The 26,601-nt window shown below is 39.3% G+C and overlaps 2 protein-coding genes across 3 annotated transcripts in view; both read right to left on the bottom strand.

Annotated features, from left to right (window-relative positions):
* Positions 1–1,230: 1,230 nt before the first annotated feature.
* On the bottom strand, positions 1,231–15,173 carry ctdspl3 (CTD (carboxy-terminal domain, RNA polymerase II, polypeptide A) small phosphatase like 3). Its single transcript, XM_038715532.1, has 11 exons — positions 14,905–15,173; positions 12,010–12,133; positions 11,741–11,881; positions 10,395–10,509; positions 9,621–9,732; positions 6,717–6,803; positions 5,134–5,196; positions 4,751–4,830; positions 3,177–3,303; positions 2,690–2,785; positions 1,231–1,728 (listed from the first exon to the last, which is right to left on the bottom strand). Exons 1-11 carry the CDS (start codon positions 15,040–15,042, stop codon positions 1,663–1,665), a joined length of 1,149 nt encoding a protein of 382 aa, XP_038571460.1. The 5' UTR covers positions 15,043–15,173; the 3' UTR covers positions 1,231–1,662.
* A 1,472-nt stretch (positions 15,174–16,645) lies between these two features.
* The window catches only part of arid3a (AT rich interactive domain 3A (BRIGHT-like)), a 49,523-nt gene continuing 39,567 nt past the window's right edge, over positions 16,646–26,601 (bottom strand). For both annotated transcript variants that reach the window (XM_038715533.1, XM_038715534.1), the window contains exon 9: positions 16,646–24,833. In XM_038715533.1, the coding sequence (XP_038571461.1) occupies positions 24,685–24,833 (149 nt within the window). In that variant the 3' untranslated portion in view covers positions 16,646–24,684. The remainder of the gene's footprint in view (positions 24,834–26,601) is intronic.

Here is a 26,601-nt window from a genome sequence, read left to right on the forward strand (position 1 = left end):
AACCTCAGCACTCCTCTATTACTCATGCACAGGATAAGTGTCCTACTGTGTAACGGCTTTACTGCATGTAGTACTATCATACAACGAAATAGCGATCTACGGTAGTTTTTTTTACTAAAAAAATAATCAATTAAATGTGGACCTTTGTTTTCTTTAGCACTGATTTAGCATTCACAGATAATTATAATATAATTACAAGCAGTTCTGACACAAATCAACTAGTTGACTGACAGACTATTTTACACCAACTATCTACAATAAATGCAAACTATTTGATGGTTCCAGCTGCCTAAATGTGAAGCCTAGCTGTTTTTCCTGTTTGACATCACTGCAGATTAAGTATATATGAGGGATGGACTGCAGAAAATGCCATTTGAGCAGGCAATTTGTTAGTACTTGACAAAGATCTTTTGGTCTAAATAACAGATAAATTTCAGAAATAAGTCTTCTGTACTGAAAATAAGAGCCAGTCAAGCCATTGTCTGTCCTTAAACAGTTGTTTTGTCTATGATTTATTCTTTTATAACTGGAGTGGTTCCTTTCTATAATTCAACATGAAGATTTTTTCTTTTTCTGCAACAAATGAAACCTTTTGTTTGTCTTAAGTGTTTTTTTTGAAAATCTGTGCCACAGACAAGTTTAGATGCGAGCACACTATCAAAAAGAAAGTTGTATAATGTGACTGTAACATTTCTATTTTAACACACTGATATGTTGCAGTCTACCTCTGAAACTCATTTCACACATCTTTTCCATTTGCTTTTCTAACTCTCTGGTGGCTCCTTCCTGCTGCACAGGAAGTGAAGAGTTATTTTTTCAGCAGCAGGAACAGTACTTTTTAGGAAATAAAGTAACAGCAACTATCGCTACAGTCGTCAACACCACAGACACTCTGCTGAAAACCCAGAGATGACCATAAGATAAAACTGTAACTCACACCAGCAGCAGCAGCAGATGTTGAGCAGGTTCAGGCAGTCCTAATGTATAATTTCATCATTTTAAGTGATTTTATTCTGCTGTGTAACTGTTACATCACTGACGACATTCACAGCTGTCCACTTTAACGTCCCCCCCCCTTCAATGACAAACCACCTCACATATTCAGATATATAATCCATTATTAAATAAAATAGTTCACAAAGCTAAAACAGCCTAGATGACACCATTATTATTATTATTATTTATTATTATTATTATGTGCTGAAAGTAAAACCAATAAACAGACAGAAGTGCTTTTTCTTCCCATTTATTATTTGGGTGATTTTATTGCATAAAAAGAATATGTAAAATATACAGAGGATAGCAGTTGATTAGCAATATAATCAATAAATTAAAAAAAAAAATCTATAAACACATTTCAAGTTTCGTCTTGTAAATATACACAAACACTGGGTAGCAGTTTACTGCCCTGTGGAATGGGTCTCGGAGAAATGGGGTTTTGTGGTGACAAACGACCAGCATCATGTTTGAAATACCGATCTGTCGTCCTTTTAGGTCATCAGGGAGGACAGAGGAGAGCGAGCAGGTCCGCTACAAACCAAAAGGCTTCAGGTTAGCGAGGTCCAACTGGTTTCTGCTTTTATCCAAAGCATAAAGAAAGCAAATACGAGCTGTCAAAGTCACAATGTAGTTAAAGTGAGGAAGGGGGGTTGGGAAGTCCTGTTAGTCCTCTGAAAGCAGCCGGTGGAAGTGATCCTTCCTCTTCTTCAGCACCTCCCGAAAATCCTCCTGAAAAAACACAACGGGAGATATTCGGACTGAACGCTGAAACCGGGGGAGGAAAGACAGCAGGCAGATGCTGCTGCCGATAACCAGCTGTTTTATTCACACTGACTGTCTGGTAAACCACAGGAACATCTGCACTGATCAGGACTATGAGAATTAAACCGATGTAAACAATCTGGATCACGCTTCAAAAACAACAGAACTCCAACAAGTTCTGCATATTAATTGATAGATTCTTTAACACTTAAATACTTTCTTTTCAATACATATGTACATTTTTAGGGATGCTACCCTTCCAGATTTCCTAACTTAGGCCAATTATCGATCTGATACCCGTCTTTCTCCCACATTTTAAATCTGTAGCACTGCAACCGACTACTTTTATTATCGATTATTCTGTAGATTATTTGCCAAACATTTGTGGGTTCCAGCATTATTCGGCATAAATGACACCTTTAGCTGGACCAAACAAGACATTTGAAGACGCCACCTTGGGCTGTGGGAAATTAGAACAGACATTTCTTACAATTTATTGACAAAAAGATTTATCGATTAATGAAATTAATAATTGCCCCTCATCAATAAATTTAACATAAAAAACAACAACGAAAAACGTCCATCACAATATCCTCCAGCACAAGATGTGTCATCAAATGTCTTGTTTATTCTGACCAATGATCCTCCACACATTTTACTTGTAAAAATTTTAATCTTTCTTTAAATCCCCCACTTATAGGATCTAAACATTTCCAACTTTGGCGGCTCCTAGTGTTGGTATCAAACAAGCCACTGAGGCAGACGATGCCTTTAACCCATCACGGTTGGTTACTTGTTACACCCCTAACTACGGGACAATATCTGTGTCCTCTTTTCTTCGATGAACCCTAAGGTGAATTTTAGGAAAAGGGCACACAGCAAAAACAACATGTAATAATCACAGAAGCTGATAATATGCCTGACGTACCGCTGTAGACAGTTTCTCCATGGAGGGGATGAGCTTCTGGAGCTCTCTGTCCTCAGACTCCCCGGACCAGCTCTTGATGGGAATTGTGTTCATCAGCTGCAAAACATCAAAAAATCTAATGAATAAAAGTATTTTTTCTGTTTGTTTCACTGTTCAACTGCGAGACAATATGGAGGAATTTTACTTATGTCCCAAATTCCCAGCTCTTTTAAGAAATAACATTTAAACCTTCAAAAATTAAACTACATATATTTGTGTCCCATGTTTTAAAAGTTAACGTCTTCAGTAAACGGCAGTGGGCTCAGGCCTGAGAGCCAAAGACCGATAGGGAAATCAGAAAATACCAACATGTACTTCGTTTTGGTCTTTTCATGGGATTTGCTGATGATGACAACAAAACTATAGACTATGACTACCTCTATTCTTTAAAAGCAATGCAAATTTTATTTTAAACTGACATCTAAAATCAAAGCTCCGCAGTGCTTACATGGTACGGGTATGTGTGGGGTGCGTTGTCCAGGACGACCGTCTTGGTGAGATCCCTACCCAGGATGTTGAGATCTTTGATGTAGTGGCCAAGAACGCAGGCACAGTCATCCTGATACAGACGGTGTCTATGAGGAGAAACAACATGTTTAAACATTTACACCTGTTCCTGTGAATCAAGAGTATCACTGAGTATCATTCACACGCTCTCACGCCACACAATTTTCTCACACAGTGAAAAACAAATGCATGTAAAACAACGTCGACTTGCGGAGCTAATCAACTCCGCCCAGCTGATGTAACACCTGCTCTTGCGCTGTGAGTCCAGACAGTGTGACAAGTGGTAACGTAGCTGGTAGAATATCAACATCTAAAAACTTGGTGCAACTTGGGACTGAGCTGCACTTTGTCGGTGTTTTGTTCTCCACCTCGTCAATCATCCTAACATGCAGTCCCAAACTATTTTGGTCCAACGGTCTGAAGGGGATATTACCAGCGGAGCAATAAAGTAATGCACAGCAGAGTAATGAGCAGTGAGACTTCTGAAAGCAGCACAGAACTCCTGAAAGCCGTACTGCATTATCTTCTGTTACATTTTGCTTTGTCACATGCCACATGAATTAAGTGTTTAAATTTCTTTTAAAAAAGTGTTAAAACCTCATTTCTTATTTACACATTCAGCTGTTATGGAGAAACATTATTCATTTGGAGTTATGTTCAGTCCACCTGTTGAACGTAAATCTAACATTCACTCTTTTGGTCTCCACCAACTCCTGAGGGACTTATCTGTCTCTTTAGCTGCTAAATGCTCCACTGTGTTCGCCAGCTAGATGCTAACTTCGTTTGTCTGTTCTTTGGTGCTGGGCAGGTACTGTACAATGGGTTTTACAGCTTTTGTACCAAAAACTATGCTACAGAGTGAAACAAAACAGTGCTGTTGTGGATAGACAGCTATACGAAAAGCTGAAACTTGTTATAAAGATGGGTAAAGCTGAAGGGTGCTGCCGATTTAGCTGATAATCCTGTAAAGGTTCACCACTGCGAGCAAGCTTGTCATTATTATAAAATTATAGATTATAGCTGATGTTAGTGAGTACCGAGGTTTAAGGAAATTTCTATGATACAGTGCATTGTACGTAGTCCGAGATTTCTTTCGGTGTGGGGATGTGGTGAATGGTTTAAAAAACAGAAGCTCACACACTGATGCGCTTTCTTCTGAATTTCAGGGGCCCTTTATTGATCTGACTCTTATGTTGGTTTTCTGATGCATTGTCTGTTCATCTTTCCATCACTTCTTCTATGTGATATTAACCACCTGAAGCCACAAGGAAAACCAATGTCTACTGTCCTCACCATATGACATAAACACATCATCGTGACCAGCTAATGGTCCGACCACCAACAGACCATTTCACATTTCCGAGCAGCGTCCAGAGGTCAGTGTGCTGGCCAGACGGGACAGCAGCAGGCTAACAGACGCTGGCTGAGTCTGATAAACCTGACAGAGTGCTCGTCTCTGCGGTCAAGCAAAGAGTTTATGAAACACAAGTGGACGCAGATCTTAAGGAGACATACCGAAATAGTTTTCTTTGCGGGTCCAGGATGTTCAGTATCTTCTCAGCGTATTCCTTCTTTGCACATGTGTAAACAAACAGCTGTAACAGAACACAAACAGCAGCTGGGACCAGAACTGTAAGGGGCATCAAGACACCACAAAAAACTGCATTTAATTTTATATACAAAGAAATTTTTTGTTAAAATAATGGGAAGTAATTGGTTCAGATGAATAAAATCAAAATAAACGGGGAAGAGGTAGACATTCAGACAAGCTTACAATATGACAAAATAAAACATATCAATGATAACGTTTACCTCACTAAAAACAGACTGTAGCCAGCACATGTCTAGAGCCAACTGCACCAATAAACGTCCTGACAATTTAATATCAGTTTACATACCTCGTAGATTTTTGCCATGGACTGCAGAAACTCCTTGACATGCGGTCGTAGGATCATGTACACCTGTTGATTAGAAGGGCGCAGAGACTTTAAATATCCTCAGTTCCTATTCATTTATCTAGAACGATCAAATTGATAGTTTATTTAATTTATGCTTTACCTCAGATTCCAATTTATGTCTAAAATGTGCCTTTCCTGTGTCTCTCTGGATAGTAGGCACAGTTCAAGCTGAATGAGTTTACAGTAATAATGTTTTTTGTTGTTATAGCAGTTACATGAAAGACTTTCCAGAGTGAATTATTCTTGTGGTTTTTCATAGTTTGTGCCAATGACTACAAATCATGTGAGCTTTGTTACTCCCTACCATTTTCCAGTTCCTACTCTTGGATCATGGAATTTTAATTTCAAGTTCGGGATGCAAAAAAGAAAAAGTAGGTAGGTAGTAAGCAAAATATTTGCGTTTCAAGACTACTGCCCCTACTCTGTTTTCTAAAATGCAAAAGTCCAGATTGTGTGTTCAGTGTTTCTCATGGTCATGGTTTTTCCAGGAAGCCAAAATGTTTACCCGTTTGAAAGAGCGCAGGCCAGAGTGAGCTTTATGTTGCTTAAAAAAAACACAGCAAAGCAACACCAAGGGCACTGCTGACAGTTCAACTGTGTGTACACAAGAAACGTCATTTTGTCAGCCGTGTTTTTTGTTTACATGTGACACCTGGAAAGGTTGGAAGTATATCAGTAGATATTTATAGATATACCCCCCCCCCCCCCCCCCCCCTTCTGAGAAACACATAACGTAAACAAAGATTATCCTTAACATCTGTAATGTGTAGTTATGAGACCTCACCAAGATAACATGACGTAATGCAGTTTAAAAATAGTAGTTTGAACAAAACTACAGTTGATTGCTGCGTTTCTGGTGGATTTGTGGCGTTCAAGCACTTGTGTTGCCAACAGGGGCACTCTGGTGGTGAAACTATGTAACGACAACACTCATAACATGATTTAAGGATTCGTCTCTCTTTTATCGGCTGTTACTCAGCAATTAAAAAAAAGAACTTTTTCTCCATGTGGTTGTACATTATATAAAATTTTATTTCTAAATCCAGCAATAAAAAGGCTGTGAAAACTGTCAACATAGGGTCCTCTTTTAATATCTTTATATAACAGTTTTTATTTTATTATTTGTGACTTTTATTTTTGTATACTGTTCTATATACTTCTTTATGTGCCATGTACAATTCCCTTCTCCTCTTTTTGTAATAAAGATTTAAGGAGGAAAATAAAAATCTGTTTGATGTTAATGGGCTCAACATGCTAAAACGCCTGATTTAAATGCATAATGATTAATGATGGAGATGAATGCCATGGTATCCCACCAGTATTTTTGTTAGTTCTGGCACTTCTCCACATTAAGACTATATTTCTTTATATCGCCTGCTGATATCCCTCACTGAAGATGACAAAACACAATTAAGTGATTCTTACATTCTCTTTTGACTCTTTTCACCATCTGCAGTCATCTGCTCAGTGTGCCTCAGATTCAAAAACAGGTTTGAAGACAAAAACATACAGTGAGTGGTTACCTTGTACTGATGGTCTTGGAAAGCAGTGTGGAAGGTGTACTCTGCATCCTCGATCACATTGAGAGAGCTGAACATCAGGGTTTCCTCCTGGAAGGACAATGTGACTTAGATTTTTATACACAAATAAATTCCCATTAATTAACGAGACTATGGCGGCCCGCCACAGTCTAATTTGTTCTGCCATAGTTTCAAAATGAACCGAAAAGACTTCTAACATGTTTCCGACTAGGGCTGTCGCGATAACCGCAAATTTGAAATACCGTGCTATTGGTCAAGCCTACCGCGGAGGATAGCAAGCACCGCAACAACTGCAAAGTTCATACACTTCAGGGCGTGTTAAATTAATAAATTAGTGCTTCAAAAGTTCCACAACCGTAACAAGCTTTGTAACTGTTCAAGGAAGGATCGCCATGGGCTGTACGTGACCCGACTTCAAGTCTGAAGCTGTAAGTGTTGCTGTGTTTTGTGTTGTTTTACTGTTTATTTTAAAGGTTAGCTAACTTGGTGTTAGCATATTGCGCGGCTAATGTGGCTAGCACGCTCGGCGATGTTGGACTAACGTAATCCTGAGGGACAGTCCGGAGAAACTGTGGACAGTAAGCCTCATTTGAATCTCACTAACTAAGGTAGTGTTGTGTGTCGGAAGCCTGCAGCTGTTTTTGATGTTGCTTTTTGTGGAAATTTAGTTATAACGTTACTACAGCGCAGTAGTTAGTTGTGGACAGCCATTCTGCTCCACACTGGTACGCGTGACTGTGTGCGCGCGTGTGCGTTGCTGTGGTATGTAAATTGACTTGATAGACATGCCCCGAAGGTAATGATATAGCTAAGTCTGAAAAAGACATAGTCAAAATACAAAAATGAGTTTGCTTGGCAATGTTGTTGACTAGCATGCAGCAGCTAGCTTGCTCCGACCATAAAGCTGCTGTTAGTGGCTTGCTGTGCATTGAGGTGAGGCCATAGACATTCTTATTATGCTATATACCACCTAATTACTTCACTGATGGAAAATACGATAACACCGCATACCGTGCTGTTGAGCCCCAACTTATTACTGTGGGAGAAATTACTTCACCATGACAGCCCTACTGCTACGTCACTTAAGTTTTGTTTTTCAGACGAGAAAGTAACATTTAAGATATCAGTATGTGGCTGATGAATCCAAGTAATGCCGGTTTGGAAATGTGTTGGGACATCTTGTCAGCTAGCTGCCCAGCTCCCGGGTGGAAATCAGTCCTAACTCCTTTATGTAATTTACTGTTGGCTCTGATATCTCTGTAGAGTATTAATATATGATATAATGATTTTTGGAAGATTTATTTTGGTATCAGAGATTAAGTATAATCTTTTAATATTGCTGTTACATGAGTTTGTCTGAACGTAATGTTCATGTTTTTCTTGGACTGCGGCGCCTCTGTGGACTTTGGGCTACTTACATTTACAGATCACCAAACTTCAATAAAAATTAACAGAAGCTGAAAAAATCTGTTAGAGGAGCTTTGAGTTGAGATTATTTTGCCACAGTGCAGTATGGTAGAGTTGTGTTGCAGTGTAATCACCAGAGCCGATGTCAAGCAGAGCTGGTGGTGTCAGCAAGAATGCCACGGTCCCTATTGCTCCTCGTAGGTCCAGACTCCTGAGTTTGATTGCCTCACAATAGCTGCATATTGTTTTCCTGAGCTAGGCTCAAACATAGAGGTTGTTTTGTTTTCAGTCATCTGTCTTAAATCTTGCCTTTTTGGTTGAGTTGTTCTTATTTGCTGTTGCTTAATTCAGAGCTCTATTATGGAGAAGACAGTACCCGTCACACTGCAGGGCAGGAGTGTGAGTTCATAAAGAGCTTTTATTCTAAGATTGTGCCAGAGTTCAGTTGTAAAAATAAAGTAATTTCCACCGCGACAATATGTTGGGGCTCAACATATGCGGTAGTATTGCATTTTCCATCAGTGAAGTAATTAGGTGGTATATAGCATAATAAGAGTGTGTGTGGCCTCAGCTCACTACACAGCGAGCCACTGACAGCAGCTTTATGGTCGGAGCAAGCTAGCTGCTGGGTGCTCTTCAACAACATTGCCAAGCAAACTCATTTTTGTAGTTTAACTGTGTCTTTTTCCACACGTAACATTACCTATATCTTTACCTTCAGGGCATGTCAATCAAGTCAATTTACATACTGCAGCAACGCACAATACACCGGTGTGGAGCAGAATGGGCTGTCCACAACTAACCACTGTGCTGTAGTAACGTTATAACTAAATTTCCACAGAAAGCAAAATGACAAACAGCTGCAGGCATCCGACACACTATGCTTGTTAGTCCGTGAGCTTCAAATGAGGCTTACTGTTCACAGTTTTTCGACTGTCCCTCAGGATTACGTTAGTCCAACATCGCCGAGCCTGCTAGCCACATTAGCCGTGCAATATGCGAACACCAAGTTAACTAACCTTTAAAATAAACAGTAAAACAACACAAAACACGGCAACACTTCCAAGTTTGAAGTTGGATCACGTACAGCCCATGATAATCCGTCCTTGAACCGTTAAATAGCTCTTTATGGTTGTGGAATTTCTGAAGCACTAATTTATTAATTTGTTGCCATCCTCTGCGGTAGGCTTGACCAGTAGCGCGGTATTTAAATTTTATCAGTGTTATCGCGACAGCCCTACGTAGCCGCCCTCAGATGAAAATGATAGCAGCTTTAAAAACAGGCTCAAAATCTATGCCATCACTACTGGATGGTGTGAAATGCATTCTGGGATCCTTGGCTATCCTAAGTCTACACAAGTCAGCGCTTGAGTTAAGAGTAATTCAGAGTCAATGGTTAAGTTCCATGTTGGCTATTCATGTATCTGAATTGTTGTGCCCATGTGTGAGAGCAGGAAATTACAGAGGGATTAAACTCACCAGGTCGACCACCAGCGTGGCCTCTGGAGTGCTCCTTGTCTTCGGTGGAATGTCTCTCAGTTGGGGTCGGGAATGCTGAGACTGTGATGGTATGTTCTTGATGAAGGTAAAGCTGGAAGAGAAAATAACGCTCTTAGAATAGAAAGTCCCTAACATACGCCAGGAGTGTTATGTACAAAAGAACGTCAAACAGGGAATAAGTGATGAGCTTCGGCAATTCAATCAAAAAAGCATCACTCAAGTTAGAAAACTAACATTTTTATTTTAAATACTAGGTCATCTGGACTTGTAGCCAGCCAGTATACGAAAAAGTATATAAAAACATATCTAGTAGGGGTGGGAATTCTCATCCAATTCATAAGATACAAAAGGAGGCAGTGTTTATATTTACTCCAGTTTACGGTTTGCCAAACCATTAACTTGGCAGTTAAGCTCAAGGGTCTAGATGAAGGCCACTGTCAGACCAAAAAGAAGAAGAAAAAGTGTGAGTGAGTGTAGGCAGCTTTTCGATCTAAAGAGTTTATTGTGATAATTTGAAAGCATGTTAGTCTTCTGCCTGTACGAGAATAACAAAATTAAAGTGTGATTTAACAAAATCACTTTCTAAATATCTTTTGTAAAACAAAAGATGGTCTGTCTGGGGGACAAAAAAAAAGCCAATCACTTCATCAAGGTAACTTTATAATCAGCGTACTAAAAAAGAAGCACCTTTTGGATTCTTTGAACTGATTCAGAATTGTATCGGTGCATATCTGAAAGTGGGTTAATACTTACGGATTGAAGACGTCATCTTCCTCATCTCCAGCCAGAAGGTCAATGGAGCCCAACCCAAATACACCTTGTTCTGGGCTCATCAACACACTGTTTCCGGTGTGTGGGCACTTCACATCTGAAAACAGAAAAGAAAAATGTACAAACTGTAAACAGCACGGGTCTGTTGATCTCCGAGTACCACGGAAACCTAATGCTTAGGCACAGTCATTAAATGCCAATCGGATTTTCCTTAAATGAACAATAAATTTCCACTAGGGTTGGGCGATGTCTATAAAATTTCCATCAGATGATGTCTACAATGAAACATCAGGATGGACGATATCATCGGGTGCACAGGCGCGCGTGGGGTAGGGGGGCAGCAGTCGTCTTATGTCGGTAGACTATTAACTTACGTTACAAGTTGCAGTGGATATTTAACGCATGGACCAGGTAAAGCAGCAGTGAACACATAGGGTGCAGATGTTGGTTTCAGTCGTTTGATAGGCTGCGTCATTAATAAGCCGACGTGCGGCTCATCTGCTGGCGTGATAACGGATTGTGGGTGGAAACGTATGGGGGGAAATAGTTCTCAGTCTTTTAGGCAACTTTATAAAACATACTGCTGATGGAGAAAATGGAGCAGACAGGGGGAGAGAGAGGCAGGGGGTTTTAAAGTTTTGATGTCTGTCAGACCCAAACCTAATTTGCACAGAACAGAAATCTAGCAAAAGCGTGCCATATACATGTAAAAATTGTTGTAATGATGAGAGACTCTTTTCCCAATATTAATGGACACTTCTATCTAACATAAAACAACAAAACCTAATATCAAAGGAATGACCTAAAATGGAAAATGAAATGTTTATTTCTCTTCAAATGTTGTAGCTGCACCTGACCACAGATGCAGCTGAAGCCTCTCACATTCTGCACAAAACAAAATGGCGAGACTCATTTACTAAAGCTGTTTATAGCGTCAACATTGTTTCTGCCTTTTTCCAGAAGGAAACCGTAACGACTCACACTGGATCAGAATTATGACAGGACACTGAGTCCTCCAGCAGCTCACCACATTAAGCCCTTCCAAGCAGTTTAAAAGGCTTATGATGTTCTTTCTATTTGATGCGCCCAGGGTGGGAATTTACCACAAGCCACCAGAAAGATGCCGCTACATTTATATTGTGGCTGGTAAGCGAGTTCACTCCACCAGGCACTTTCATCATAACACAAAAAACCCCTCTTGGACGGAGTACATTTTTAATGTCACACACCACATAATTAAATCAAATATCTGGAAGGGTTGTTGGTGAGTGTTTAAGGCAGTACAAGCCCTATATAGAAGACAGTGTGCAGACGGTAACTGTACTCACTCTCTTTGCTGGGTGTGAGGAAACGCACGATGGGCGAGTAGATGTTTCTGGATGTTGTGTTATGAGGAGACACCGTGTTGATCTCCGACAGTATGTGCTCACGGCGCATGATGGACCTGATCGGAGTCTTGAAGGCCAAATCTAGAGCACAAGAAGACAATCAGTGGAAAAAACAACACAAAAACAAGTGCATTCATATTCAGGACATACATAAATGTTAAAATATATTAAAAGCATCCTTGAGAATAATTGAAAGCTGGCAAACACACCAGCATCTCTGTCATCAACAGCGATAGCCCTCTTCCTTGCCCGGCCACGGAGCAGTGGTCTCCTCGCCATTGTGGGAATTTCGTCATCCGAGTGATGGGAGTCATGATCCAAGGTCTCTTCACTCTGCACAGTAAAAACACACAAAAAAGTCATTATAAAAGTAAAAAAATAATAGCAACATCTCACCAGTGCATTTGAATGTCAAATCGTGATGAAGAATACATCTCACTATGACATTTAAACAGGATTAGGGTCAGGACATGTGTGTGCTTATTGTATCATATTAAGGTAACCAAAATACTATTTTCAAAATGATTTATAGTTGTCAGTTTGAGAAAGAAGCTGATCTCCATATCGCTGTTGAGGTATGATTCAAATCATATTCAGATCTGTTTCAACCTGTGATGTCAAACTGATGAAAACCAAGAGATGCAATTGTCTAGATGTGTGCAGACCAAAATACCGAAAACCACCACAAGTGTTGCCCTAAGACATCTTTCATGCCAATGATGTCCTACTAGGCCTATTTCACTAATAAGTAAGTCTTATCATTAAAAATACATACAAATATATGTGCAACTGAAAGCAGTCGTCTTATAAAAAGGCACATGTTCACTTACATAGACTTCACTCTGTAAAAACCTTGGTAGACTACGTCATTAACAAGTCGGCATGTGGTGCACCTGCTACCATGATAACGGATGGCAGGTGGAAAACTCCAGAAAAAAGACGAGTTCAGTGTCTTTTGGGTGACTTTTTAAAACATACTGCTGATGGAAAAAAGAAAGGGTGGCCGAGAGAGAAAGAGAGAGGCAGGGCAAGCTGGCGCCTTTGCAGTGACAGACCAGAGGTGTAGCTGCTTGTACAGGTATATGGTAATGTTTGTGGGGATTAAAACCTGAAATTATTTTAGATTTTTTGCGAGGGAGTGGGAGGCTTCACAATTCTGGCTCAACATTGTCATGTCTGCCAGCCATCGCCGATTGTCTATCGGCCTGACGCTAGTCTATAGTAAAGAAAAGCTTCATAAAATAACTTCTATTGCCAACAAAGTACTGTAATGGTAAGTGTGTCAATAATGCATGGGAAATCATAATATAGTACATATATTATAAACATAGTATTAAGCCATAGGCAAAATTACTCAAGAGAGCAAGTATACATTCCTGCAGTCTAAAGTGTAAACAGTCTGCATGCATGTGCCCTGGTGACCTACTTTACTGGGCCCCTCTCTCACATGCAACTGGGCTGTTTAATCCTCTGCTGCTGCATCAGTCCACTGTCAGAAAACACGTCACAGAGCTGCATGTCTGAACCTTACAACACTGTACAGGGATATAACTCTGGCAGAGCATCACAAGGAACACACTCAGGTCTGGTGATGTCTATATGTTGTAAACATCACAGACCATATGTATATAAGAATCATTGACTACATTGACAAAGGATTTATAGCCAAGGGTTGAGAGGGCTGGTTTGCTTTGTTCAATGTAGAGCTGCATAATTAATCAAAAAATATGATTTAAATCGCTATATGGCCATGTGCAATTTTTTGATGGTCAAATATATGACAAAAGAACAACAGTACTGTACTGCTGCACAGACGCCCCGGCCAACAAATCTCAATCTCCAGATCTAAGAAAACATGTTTGTTTGGTATAGACCCCAACAAATGTCACATTATCATGATTTTAATAGTGTTTTTAGTGAAAATAAAAAAGTTGATGTAAAAATGATCATTCCCACTAACTGTGAATCATATCACAAATGGTAATATCTGTCAACATAACAATAATATGACTTTTTACCATATTGCGCAGCATTCTGATGCTGATGAAAATACTGTCAAATTGCAGCTGAAAGCTGAAGCTTACTCACAGGCATTAATGACTTACTCAGTGTGTTGAGTGTGAGTAATACAGAGCTACCACAAGATAAAGTGGGTCACTGCACTAGAAATTTAGTTACACTAGGGATGGCACAGTAAAACGCAACATGGCATTTAAGAAAATAACATATACATTTGTCCATCCTAGTTTAGTCTGAAGGAAGAAGCTCCTCTAAAGCAATAGAAAATTAATATTAAGTTGAATCAATTAGGGCTGCAACTAAGGATTATTTTCATTGTCATTTATCTGTTGATTATTGTGAAAAATGTTGATCAGTGTTTTCCAAAGCTCAAGAGGGCGTCGTCAAATGTCTTATTTTGTCCACAACCCAAAGACATTCAATTTAAGTTACTGTAATAGAGGAGCAAAGAAATCAGAAAATATTCACATTTATGAAGCTGGAATCAGATCATTTGTCTTTTAAAAATGACTCAAACTGATTAAATCGATTATCCAAATAGTTGACAAATTAATTTAATAGTCGACAACTAGTTAATCGATTAAACGTTCAGCTCTAGAACAAACCCCTCTCAGACAGTTAAAAAAAAAAAAAAACTTGAACATTATAACCTTCATTGTTGTTGTGGTGAAGGATTTCCTGCATGGCTGCTGTTAGCTGCGTTGGTATTTAGCTAAGTGTAGATAATAAACTGGCAACTAAAACTAACTTATCACCCCATCTCAAAATAATGAACAAACTAACGCTACACCCCCGCAGCGGCCATATGGGTGCACCGATGCTTTATTTAAATAACGTCGAAGTGTGGTTGATCAAGATCAAATCACCTATCGTCCAGCTAGCTAACAACAGTTAGCAACGCCGTCTAATGTTTTGTTATGAGAACACTGGCTAACCAACGTCTACCTAACTAGCTTAGCATCAGATTACGGCAACGATTACTTATGATCCTGGCCGCGGAACACAATGTTTACTGGTGCCACTTGCATTAACGAGGCCATTACACGGCGACCGACTAAGAAAGTAATCTTATCAAGATGTGTTACCTTTGTTAAAAGTGGGCTTTCGGTCACGGATAGGCGCGTCGATCTCGGCGTTGTCTTGTTGGACAGTCGGCGGTTGGTCCTCCTCGGCGTCTCCGAACACGCTGTAACGTTAACGGTTTTTTGAGACCTTAGTCTCATTTTTCCTCTTTAAATGGGACTTGTTAACATCTACGTACAAAACTCCTCCACTGTATTAAAGGAAGTCGCTTTGAGTCCGATGCTTACTTGTTTTTTTTTTCTCCCGCCCCAACCACATTAGTCTCGGAGAGTCGGTGTAACTCCGCCCCTCTCGTCCCCGTGTCTTCTCGAATCAGTTTGTGTGTTTAAATCTGCCGGGGTGCGATAGGTTCACCACTGCGGACACTGCTATTGGGCGGTGCTTCCGAAAACTCCAGCGTCAACATGAGCTGGGAGTCACGTTTCAGGATGATTATGTCTGATATAGACCAACACAGAAAAATGCAGTTTTCCATCAAAGACTCGTTTTTTCCCCCAAAACATTATAGCTGAATGACATGTTGTGAAAAAAATGCCAGCCAAAAATACTACACACAAATTAGACAAAAAAGAAAAAGGAGAAAAGAAGACAAAAAAATTGGTGTCTAAATTTTAGCAATTGATCTGACTCCACAAAAACAGAAATTTCCAGTAAATAAGAAAGTAAAATTTTTCTGGAAATTTCCAGTAAATATTGTCACTTTACTTTACATTGTAGTATACTGTGAAGGAAAAGTAGGCAAATCGGAAGGATACTTTTAACTGGTGGAAAAAGTAAAACAACTTAGCAGCAGCTAGTAACTAAGTTCATTTACTCAAGTACTGTATAATTTTGAGGAACTGTACTTGAGTATTTCTATTTTCCGCTACTACATCTTTTGCTACTTCTATTCCATTACAATTCAAAAGCCAATATTGTATTTTTTACTCCACTACACATATTAGATCACTTTAATTACTAGTTAATTTGAAAATTAGTTATACCAAATAAAATCAATAAATTCTGATGATTGTAATAAGATAAGATTATTGATCGAGGGGGAATTTCAAAAGCTACCCAGCTGTAGATAAAGTAATTAAAATTAGCTCAGTTTTCACTAGCTGCAACATTAGAGTGATAAACAAATGAATGCATACTACTTAAGTACTTAAATATAGTTTAATGCTAATACTTTTGTACTTTTCCTTAAAAATTTGATGCATGACTATGACTGGACTGACAGACTATTTCTGCACTGTGGTATACTTTTAAAAGATCAATGTACTTCTTCCACCACTGCAATTTAGCAAAATCCCACTTCAAATACACTCAAGTTAAAGTGAAAGTCCTGTATTCAAAACTTTACTTAAGTAAATATACTTAAGTAAGTAAATATACTTAAGTACTATAAGTATTAGCAACAAATTTTACTTCATATAAAAGTAAACCTTATTTGATAAAGTGACATTTATACATTTATTTATGTTGACTGTATGTTTGTGTAGCACCTTATCACCACAGCAAATTCCTCGTATGTGTAAACACTACTTGGCAATAAAGCTCCTTCTGATTCTGATTCTGATGATCTAAACTTAAGAAATTTGTGAAAAGGCTTTTTCATGCCATTATCAATGTTGATGAGTACATAATTAACACATTTCCATTAAAGATGTGGTTAATTAAAAGGGAAGGAACATATCATTTTTGATTACGCTGATAAACAGCTCATTTTAGTATACATAAAAAAAACATTCAAAGCTCTGGTGACATTTAAGAAAGGTGATATTTTATTAATTTCAGATTCAAAATAAAAGTATTCACACAAACACAGAGTAAATAGGCAAGAATAGCTCTCCAACCTTCAAAAACGAAAAAATAAAAACACCAACCAGTTGCATTGCCCGCCGCCACTTCACTGTTACCGTGGACCAGGAAACATCCCATTCATCAAAAAATTTAATAATTTCTAGAAAAAGGCGGAGTAAGCACACATGAATAGAACTGACTGAAAAAAAGACAACTCGCAGTACTAACAGTGACACTAGAAGCAGTACTTGTACTAGTAGTAGTTAGCTGTAGGTTCGCTGTAGCTGATGCTGCTCATCAAATAAACTAAACAGCAGAAGAGTTACGATGCCTGTAACACAGAGAGTGAAAACACAGAGACAGAAAGCCACCCCAGTGTCCAAAATTAACCTCTCAGTTCACCTACCAGGGTGACAAATATATATATATTTTTATTTTTTTTCCAGCCAAGATAATGATATAATACACCACAATAATTATTTTCAATACAATCTCATGTGTGTCATGAGATTATAATTAATCTATAAAGTACGTTACTGGTATGTTGAAGTTCATTTCGGACCCTGGTGTCCGCCCTCTTTGTGTACCCACTAAACTGTAACTTGAGTCCTCACTGGGTTAAATGCATCAAACTGGAGGTAGAGGTAGATTTTCCTGAGAAGTTGTAAAAGACAAGAGCCTTGTTTCAATTCTGAAGTTAGACACGTGAAGCCCCCACAAACATCACATGCTTTCCTAAAATAATGACATCATCATCATCGCCATATTTATAAAACTGCTCTAAATGTAATCTCCGTGTGCGGGTGTTGCTACAGCAAATCCAGAGGAAAAAAAGAAAGAAAAGCAAAAAAATAAATCAAAACAAACAATATAAACATGATACAGTTCACAGCCCTAAACAGCCATAGTTCAGAAATATTCAATTTAATGAATCTTAGTAATACAGGTTAATTCATACAACATTGTCACAGCAGAAGGCATCTTGTTATTTCTCATCATCATTTTCCTTATCCACAGTCCTCCTGATGGAGGTAAAGTCAGTGGTGAAGTCCAGTCAAAAGCCCCAAACCCACATGCACCGTAAGCAGTCAATGTTGCAGCAGAATTTCCATGTCGTCAACATGTGGGGAACAAGAGTCAGAGTAATTTCTCTACAAGACACTCTGGACAAGATTTCAAAAGGTACTTCAGCTATGGCTGTGGTGGGAGTAAAAGCAGCAATATTTCAAGGTAAAATGCTTGAAACGTATGACTTTCTTATGTTATGACATTGTGACATAGAGCGAGCAAGCCAACCAAGAGAGACGCAGAGGGTTTGTGCTGATTGAAAGCTGTGACTTCCCAGACTTACAATCTACATTTGTCGGGAAATCAAACTCAGAGACAAACAAAATGCATTTTTCACTAAGAATGCGATTAATAGAGTCCAGCTAAGTCATTGTTCCGATAAATACAACAGCACACGAATGCACCAAACCAGCAGACTTTTAAAATCAATCCAAGCTTTTAACTGCAAACAACAATGATGTACCTTTGACGAACAAATAAAGCCAACAACTGCATGGTCATCACTTGCACGTTCTACGAGTGAAAGCGGCAGCAAACACACAGACACAGACATGCAGCTGGTAGCATTCAGAAAAAAATACCAGTCTGAACCAAAATCTGCTAGAAACTCCGCTACAGCGTTAAGACTGATCGTTTCAATGTTTCTTAAAATATCAGATATCAAATATGTAGGTAGGTGACTGACCAAAGCTACAGAGAAACATGCAAGACAGGATATTTAATCATTGATTGTTTGCTGTGTTTTTAATGAGTAGACTAATTCTTTAAGTGAATTAATTGAATGCCTTGATGAGCTACAGATTCTAAATGCTGTTTCAGAAGCTTTGTCACCTCAACAAGGTTGAAACTCTGGAAGAAAACCAAGACATGGAAATATGTATTTTTTTTGCAGTAAATTGTCAAACTGAAGGACATTGAATCTTTGCCGCCTTGGGTCAGACACCCTTTTGTGTTGTCATAACAAAACCTTCCACTGAGGGGAGCTCTTAGTAAAGAGGTTGAAACTTGGACTGAATCCTCAACTATACTGACAGCTCTGGATCCCCTTGCTCAACTTAAATTGATTAGTCACAATTTTAAGCAGATTTCTGATTGTCTGTGGTCAATACAATCTCTTTCATAAGAGTGTCTTTAAGTCTTTATAAACCAGCGTCAACAACATTTTGATGAGGTTTTCTTGCACAAACCTTCAACAGGCTTCTGTTGTGGCTGAAGCAAAGAAATCTGCCAAAAGCTTTTGTTCTTGAGGTAGAAACGGGGTTTTACTGTGGTTGAAGGGATGTTATTGTTTGGAGGTATACAGTGTTGTCATAACGTCACTTGATTGTGTACCACGCAATTAAAAAGATGCCGACCTTCCCTGAGATGCTGCTGTGAACGCACTGAAACAGAGAGAGAGTGCTGCAGTTCCTCCACTGTTCAAATGCAAATATCTCACAGAGCCTGTCGATAGATCTACGATAAACACAGATCCATTTAAGGGGGCAGGTGCTTAAATGTTGTCTCTGGGGCCAAGAGGTCTCAGGGTCAAATAAAAAAAAAGTAATGTTGATCCTTTAGATTGTATTGATTGAATTTTGCTGTCTCCAGCAGCCCTCCCCCCAAACCAATGCTTTCAGCCGCAGCATGTCTCCATTTGATTGTCAGCCATTACCAGCAACTGTGACATCTGCTACTCACACACACACAGAGAGAGAGAGAGAGAGAGAGAGAGAGAGAGAGAGAGAGAGAGAGAGAGAGAGAGAGAGAGAGAGAGAGAGAGAGAGAGAGAGAGAGAGAGAGAGAGAGAGAGAGAGAGAGAGAGAGAGAGAGAGAGAGAGAGAGAGAGATGAGGAGGGAAATGTTGGGCTTTCAGCATGTCACCAAACTGACGGAGTAAAAATATCCTTTTCCATCGTAATAAATGAAGTTTACAGTAGCCTGTGCTTACACAGGTGAAAGAGAAGGACAACACTAAAATGTAAATTTGTTTAAAATTAGTTTCTTTTTTCACTCTGGGTCTTTCTGTCATAGTCATCATGGCTAAGTTATATATATCTATAGGCTAGTGTAGCATGTTTGCGTCACCATTACTGTAGAGACTGCTGCCCTACAAGGAAAAATGCAGTAACTACATACTGAGTTAAGACCAGAATCTGACTTTTTGACATTTTTCCTTATCACAGAAATTATTATACCATCAACTGTATATTTTTTGGGGGTGGAAATTCATAAGAATTATGAGACAGTGCGGAAAACCAAACTGCTGTGACTGCACTCCAGCAGTCACAGCAGTTTCTCAGCAGCTAGCCTTAACTAGGGCTAGCTGCTGAGATAGTTAAAGCCAGTTTGTCCAATTTCTGGTTTCCTGGAATTGAAAAATCAAATTTGATGCTCCAAAATCTAGTAACTGAGCTTATTATTCCATATAAATAAAACATCAGCTCTTAAATAATAATGGAGAGAAAAAAGGAACACCGGATAAACTAGTCCTGCAAAATGTCAACTAGCCTAGCTAGCAGAATAGAATTAACTGCCATCTCTGTAGCTTCTGACTGCAGTGAAAATCACGTGATTTCTTGTGCTTAAGCTACCTATAATACACATATTAAACATTTATTTTATTAACAAATAATTTATTACACTAGTTATAAGTTCAAATGTAAAAGATAACTGAATAAACATACATTATATTTGTAGATACTGTGTTTTCCCTTTCGATTGTTTAAACATAGAGACAAACATTTCTAAATGTTGTATGTTTCATGTACGGTCTGTAATGATTATTAATCATAAACCTCAAAATTTGAAGTTCAAAACCTTTCTCTATTTCACTGTTTCTGTATTTACTGTTAAGCGCTTTACAGAAAAATTTAAACCATGCTAAGCTAATTTATGCCTCACTCGGGTTACAATCTTAACCCTACTAAAAAGCCAACAGATCTAAATGAACGTGAGTTTACAGAGTTAGTACTGTACCTAATAACTGGCTAGTCATAAAGATAAATAAAGCAGGTTTTTAGTGGTTTCAAGAATGTATGTTGCCAAAACTACAACAATAAGACCCAGATTAAAATAAAAAGTAACCACAAGGCTTAATGCTTTGGATAAAAGGTGTCAATGCAATCAAATGCAAAGAAGCCAGTTCAGCATTAGTGTGCATCTGTACACGACTCAACTGTCCACAGTGAGGAACTGTTTCACTTGACCTACATTTCTCACTGTAAAAACATGTTGCCTTCCTCTGTAACCAATTTACACCAATAACCTGATCAATCAGACTGCATCAATACTGCATAAATGCCACATTGGTTTAAACATGGTTTTGTATTATCTCCCACCTCTGCTAAGAGAAAGCTATAGTCGCACACAGACCGTGAGTTTCAGTTTAGCAAATGTTTCTCACACCAAAAAAACAATCTGGTTGAGTTAAACCTTGGTGGTCAGAGCCAAAGAGCCGCTGTTTGTGAGCACCATTATACTGATACCCTCTGAGAAAACTGCAGAAGTAGGGGACAGAGGAGATAATAAACAGAACCGTGCAATCTACAGACTTCATGAACCCTCACCTAAAACCTATGGACGAGAACACAAAGTGACAGTGATGTAAAGCAAATTAAACCAGGCTCAGTGTTGTCAGCAGTACTGAAATACAGGTGCAACATGCAGTAAGTCCGAACTTTGCCACCTTCACCGTTTGACCCTCTGAGACATGCCCCCTGTGGGCTACAACGCTTACAGCTGCAGTTTTCCCTCTTGTAACTGCTGTTTGTGACTGTTTGAGGTTTGACATTTATTATTTTAAACTGGCTAAAAAAGCTTTGTTAGCACACTTGGCAAAGTTCTGTATTTGGCGTGTGAACTATGAACATGGAAGCTACTGAAATAACTAGCAGATCTGATGGGACTGAAAACGTATCTCACCACAAGCTTCGCTCAGTATCTGTTCTGGAGCTTTCAATTGTATCACACAATCGTGTTTATTGGTAGAATATTGACTCTTTCTTCAAATAATTAAGCTCACTTCTCTGAGAGTCAAGTGCCTGAGAAAGCTCAATGATTAATGAAAAAGCTAACAAGTTGAGCTATGCTTCTGTTCGAGAATTTAATAATCACTGAAGGTTAGTATGACGCAATGATTCTCCATTATTGTTTATTTATAGTTTGATGGACCCAGTGCCATTTGCCTTGGTCCTGTGTAGTGTGTGTTTGGGTGTAGCTGAGGTGCCATTGCAGTAACTGGGAACATCTGGCCAGTGTTATTTAAGCCCGCCTGCCCAGACGCCAGTATGATGTTTTAGATTGACAACATAAACCTCATTATCAGCCATTGCATTCATACACTTTGATACATCTCTTGAACTGACTTACTTTTGCACCTCACTGAGTTTCTAATTATTATTATTAATTATTTTTACCTACTTTCATAAATTTCTGTTTATTATTGTTAAGTTAGGCATATGTCTCCCTTCTTTGTTCTGGCCTGTGAGCCAGTCACAGTAAGTTATTTTACCTGACAGGTGGTATAAAATGTAAAACCTCAAACACACATAAAACTGTAGCAGTAGCACCCATTTCATATAGGTGATGATCTCTGATTATCTACCTATCCACAAGTTCAATCTGCTGCTGCACAATTCTTGTGAAGTAATAAAACAAGTGTAGCCGGGCAGTTCACTGCTTTATGTCAAGAAGTATTCTCACTATTTTACAAACTTTAATAACAGCATTTAATGATTGTATGTGTATTTGAATGAAAGTTGTTGGCAGTCTGAGGATAAAGAGTACTCTTAAAAACTGACCAGTGTTTGTGTAGCAGCTGGTGGTGATTTCCGACCGAGAAGCGAGTCCAGAATCAAAGCCACTACAGCCATCTGGTGATATTTGACTGGAACAGTAAAAACTGATTAGTTGGAGGGACTGCTCGCTCTCTGGTCATCTCATGCTGTGTTAAGGCCTCAGAACAGAAACCACATACAAAGCCTGATTTACTTCCTAACGTCAGTAGGAAAGAGGCTGCTTTGTGTAGGGGTGGGGGGTTGAGCAACAATCTTTAACAGCTAACAGTCCAGAGAGAGAGGTTAAAGTTCAAAAAGCTGAGTGATTGATCTACTTCAAAATCCAGAGACACATCTAATTATGAATGATATAGTTTCTCCACTGTGGCTGATTTAACTTTTTATAAATCTAACAGCAGTGAATGACACAATCAAGCGCTCAGCCACGGCTATGACTACCTCTGAGCTCACATTGTCAAAAGCCCCAAATAAGCATTATCTAAAAACAGTCACATGACATTCTCTGCTATATCATTGGCAAGCTAGTCTTAAGGAGACCCTGTCCCGGTCACAGCACAGGATAAGAAGCACTTGGATCAGAAGAAGCACTAAGTCATGCAAAACAAAACACAAAGTGGGCACAAAAAATAAAAGCATCTGTAATCTATAATATAAAAAACAAAACGTCTGATATGAGCTGAAATAACTGTCAGGATGAGTTTCTTCTGAAGCTCACATAGTTTCTTCTGACACCTGATTGTCCACCCATGTGAGTGTCTCCAACAGTGACATGGATTTAGTGGATACACGACTCCTGTTAGCTGAAGAGCTTCATCTACAAACACGGGCATGCATCTGACCTTAAGACAAATTAGAAAAATAAGAAAATAAAAATGTCATCTTTCAGCAGAGAAAGATGTTGCAAAGCATTGCATTGCATCCAGTTACTGTACAATGCGATGAGCAGGCAGACACCTGAGAAAAATTGAACAACGTGTAATAATCGCAACAGGAACGGTGTGGATGTAGCTGAGGCTCAGAAAGTCCAGCGTGTTGAGGTGCAGAAAGGCCGTAGTTAATTTCCCCACCTGCACAAACAGCCATTATGAACATTAAGCTTGACAAACTACCTGCAAGATTAGCATACATATACACTGAACTGGCTTTATGTCAACAAACAAGTGAGGATTATGGATAAAAAATTGCCAGCTGTCTCAGGAAGAAGAACCACAGCAGCTGCTAGAATTCAGCAGGGATGTCAGCTACGTAGCTAATTAGGCTACTACCTAGACTCTGGTAGCGATCAATAATGGATCAAATGTATGAACCAATTTCCTTGCAGATTCTTGAGATCCAGTTGTTTCATATTTGTGTTTCACTGGAGAATCTGTGACATTGGTATGATGTGTATCTGGGCACCAACAACAGGAGCGCAGACATGCACTGGACTCGCTCGTCCATACACAGATCCAAAATGGCTGCCATGTGAATAAGGTATACGGTTTTTACACAAAATGAGGTCACAGCGGTACATTGTTATATGCCCTGAAGAAACAACATATACCTTTAAAGCTTTTCTGACTAAAAATAGAAGATATTCATATTTTCTTTTTTTTTTAATAGAATTCTAAATATATAGATTTTTTTCCTGCAGTGAGAGGATTGTTAACGATTGTTTAAAATGATATAACACAATAAAGAGAATAACAATAACGATAATAACGACAGTGAAAAGATAAAATAAAAAATAAAAAATCTCTCCCCTAGAGGATAAAACGCTGTCAATCGGTAGCTGTGTTTGTGTGTGTAAACAGTGCATTAACCTTCCTAGTTATTACCATCTCTTTTGTTCTTCAGTAATCTGTACATTTATGCAGAAATAAATAATTCACAGGCTGTGCATACATATTTGTGTAGCATATACTGGCTCTCAGTTGGGTCTTTTTTTCTTTTACGAAATCATTTTGGCTATGAAGAACAAAAGAGGTGAGTTGGTGAGAGAAAACCTGAGATAGTGTACTTCAAGTGATCCGAGTTTCAGTTTGTGTCTCTGTACAGTTTATGGTTCTTCTCTTTTTGGCATAGATTATGTAGAAAATGAGGTTGATTTTTGGCTTTACTTAGCGTGGTAATTAAAAAAATAATAATAAAAGGGGAAGGGCTGGGGTTTTGTTAAGACAATGAGTTGCTGGATGTTGAGGTTGAGGTAGGTGTGTGCTGCTGTTGCTGCTGTGGAGCGACACGGGCCGTCTTGTTGGAGACAGACGATCCAGATGTACCGGACAAGGCTGACCCTGCTGCTGCCTGAGCAAAAAGAACGCCTAGAAAGAAAAAGATACAAGAATTTAGGTTAGAATACAAAGTATGCCTGTTTAATTCCATCTCCATTTAAAAATAAAACTTAAAGGAATAGTTAAACACTTCGGGGAAATACACTCCTTTTTTTTTGAGTGTTGGATGAAAATATCATGTTTTTATGTTAAAGCTGCTTCATTTTGGTTGAAATAACAAATTTTGACCATTGCATGTCACTAACAATGTATAATTGAAGGGTTCCTTTAAAATAAATGTGTCTGTGAGAGCCTGCCCCTTTGTATTTAGTTGTTTAAAAAACTGGACCAGGTCTGAATCAAACAACCAATCACAGCAACTATGTAAAAACAAGGGTCATCAGGGTTTTCCGTGTCTTGGTTTCCAATACCTCCTTTGCCTACAACGGTGTATAGTACAAAACAAGCCGAAAGAAGGAAGGCCTTGGAGGAGGAGAGAGAAAAAGAAAGCCCTAAATATAAATGAAGAGATGACAAGTTTCCACTTCAAGTCCGCAAAATGAGCGTGAATGTTTGGTGCCTCATTTGGCTCAACGGAGATTAGGTTAAAAGCCGCATGTGCTCAGACACTGTAGCTCACTCGGATGATACTCTGATGCGTTTGTGTCCCAGTGAATTCCTTCTACAGAAGACTTGAATAAAATTCACAGAAAGACAAGTGTTTGCCTGAGCTGTTTATTTGAACACCCTCATTCCCACCACAGGAGTGAGAGGCCGAAGGTTTTGCATTGTCCATCCATCCATCGTCAACTGCTTATCCTGCGTACAGGGTCGCAGGGGGGCCGGAGCCAATCCCTGCTGATATCGAGCAAAAGGCGGGGTACACCCTGGACAGGTCGCCAGTCCATCGCAGAGCCACACATAGACTAACAACCAGTCACACGCATACCTAAGGACAATTTAGAGTCACCAATTAATGTAGTCCGCATGTCTGGACGGTGGGAGGAAGCCGGAGCACCTACGAGAACACGGGTAGAACATGCAAACTCCACACGACCAAGGTTCGAACCCACGACCTTCTTGCTGTGAGGCAAACGTTGTTATCCACCACGCCGCCCGGTTTTGCATTGTCTATGTTCAAATTGCTTATTGCTGCTTTAAGTACCAGACGCCAGAGCCAGGACTTACCATAAACGCAGGAAAGCGGGGGGAAACAGCTAGCATGGCTCTGTCCAGTTATTTAATATTTTAAAAAATTACTCAAAATTTTTGGTAAATATGCTTATTTCCTGTGTTTGAATTAGATAAGAAGACTGGAGATGGAGCTGGGAGGGAGAAGTTGGGGAAGTGCTTTTTCAAGCAGGAAAAAAATGACAGCCTGGTCACAAACACTATGATGTGTTTCTGAAAACATTTGAGGTGGGAAATAGAATCTTGATTCATGTTTAATCAGCACTACCTAGTTTGACAGTTTGGGAGCCTGGTGCGTTGTGCTGGACAGACCTGCAGACTTTTCAAATCTAGACTGGTGATGATCCTCCGTCAGTCGTTGAATGAAACCCGCCCCATATTAGATAAACAGTTGAGATTGGCTTAACCGGATGCAGGTTTGTTGGAAATCTGTCTGAATGGGAGGGAGGCAAGATGTATCTGCGCATCAAATGAAAAATGAGCTCTATATCTACGGTATATCCGCCCCTCCTTCCACCACCACCACCACCAAATTCTCAGTGGAAATTACACCCTTGATGGTCCCAAACCCTCAGTGATACTGTGACAACAAGACTCTGGGAAGTCACAGCACCTGGCTGTTGTCCAC

This window comes from Micropterus salmoides, unplaced genomic scaffold, assembly GCF_014851395.1.
Source record: "Micropterus salmoides isolate LMB-PRFRI ecotype aquatic unplaced genomic scaffold, ASM1485139v1 Ms_hic_scaffold_13, whole genome shotgun sequence".
NCBI lineage: Eukaryota > Metazoa > Chordata > Actinopteri > Centrarchiformes > Centrarchidae > Micropterus > Micropterus salmoides.

What these genes read in the sequence shown, in the direction of transcription:
- ctdspl3 (XM_038715532.1), bottom strand. Translation starts at nt 15,042, where the DNA reads ATGAGACTAAGGTCTCAAAAAACCGTTAACGTTACAGCGTGTTCGGAG. An exon ending in TGTTGATGACAGAGATGCTG is followed by an intron (nt 11,882 to 12,009) that starts GTGTGTTTGCCA and finishes CTTGTGCTCTAG; the next exon opens with ATTTGGCCTTCAAGACTCCG. An exon ending in CCCACACATACCCGTACCAT is followed by an intron (nt 2,786 to 3,176) that starts GTAAGCACTGCG and finishes GATGTTTTGCAG; the next exon opens with CTGATGAACACAATTCCCAT.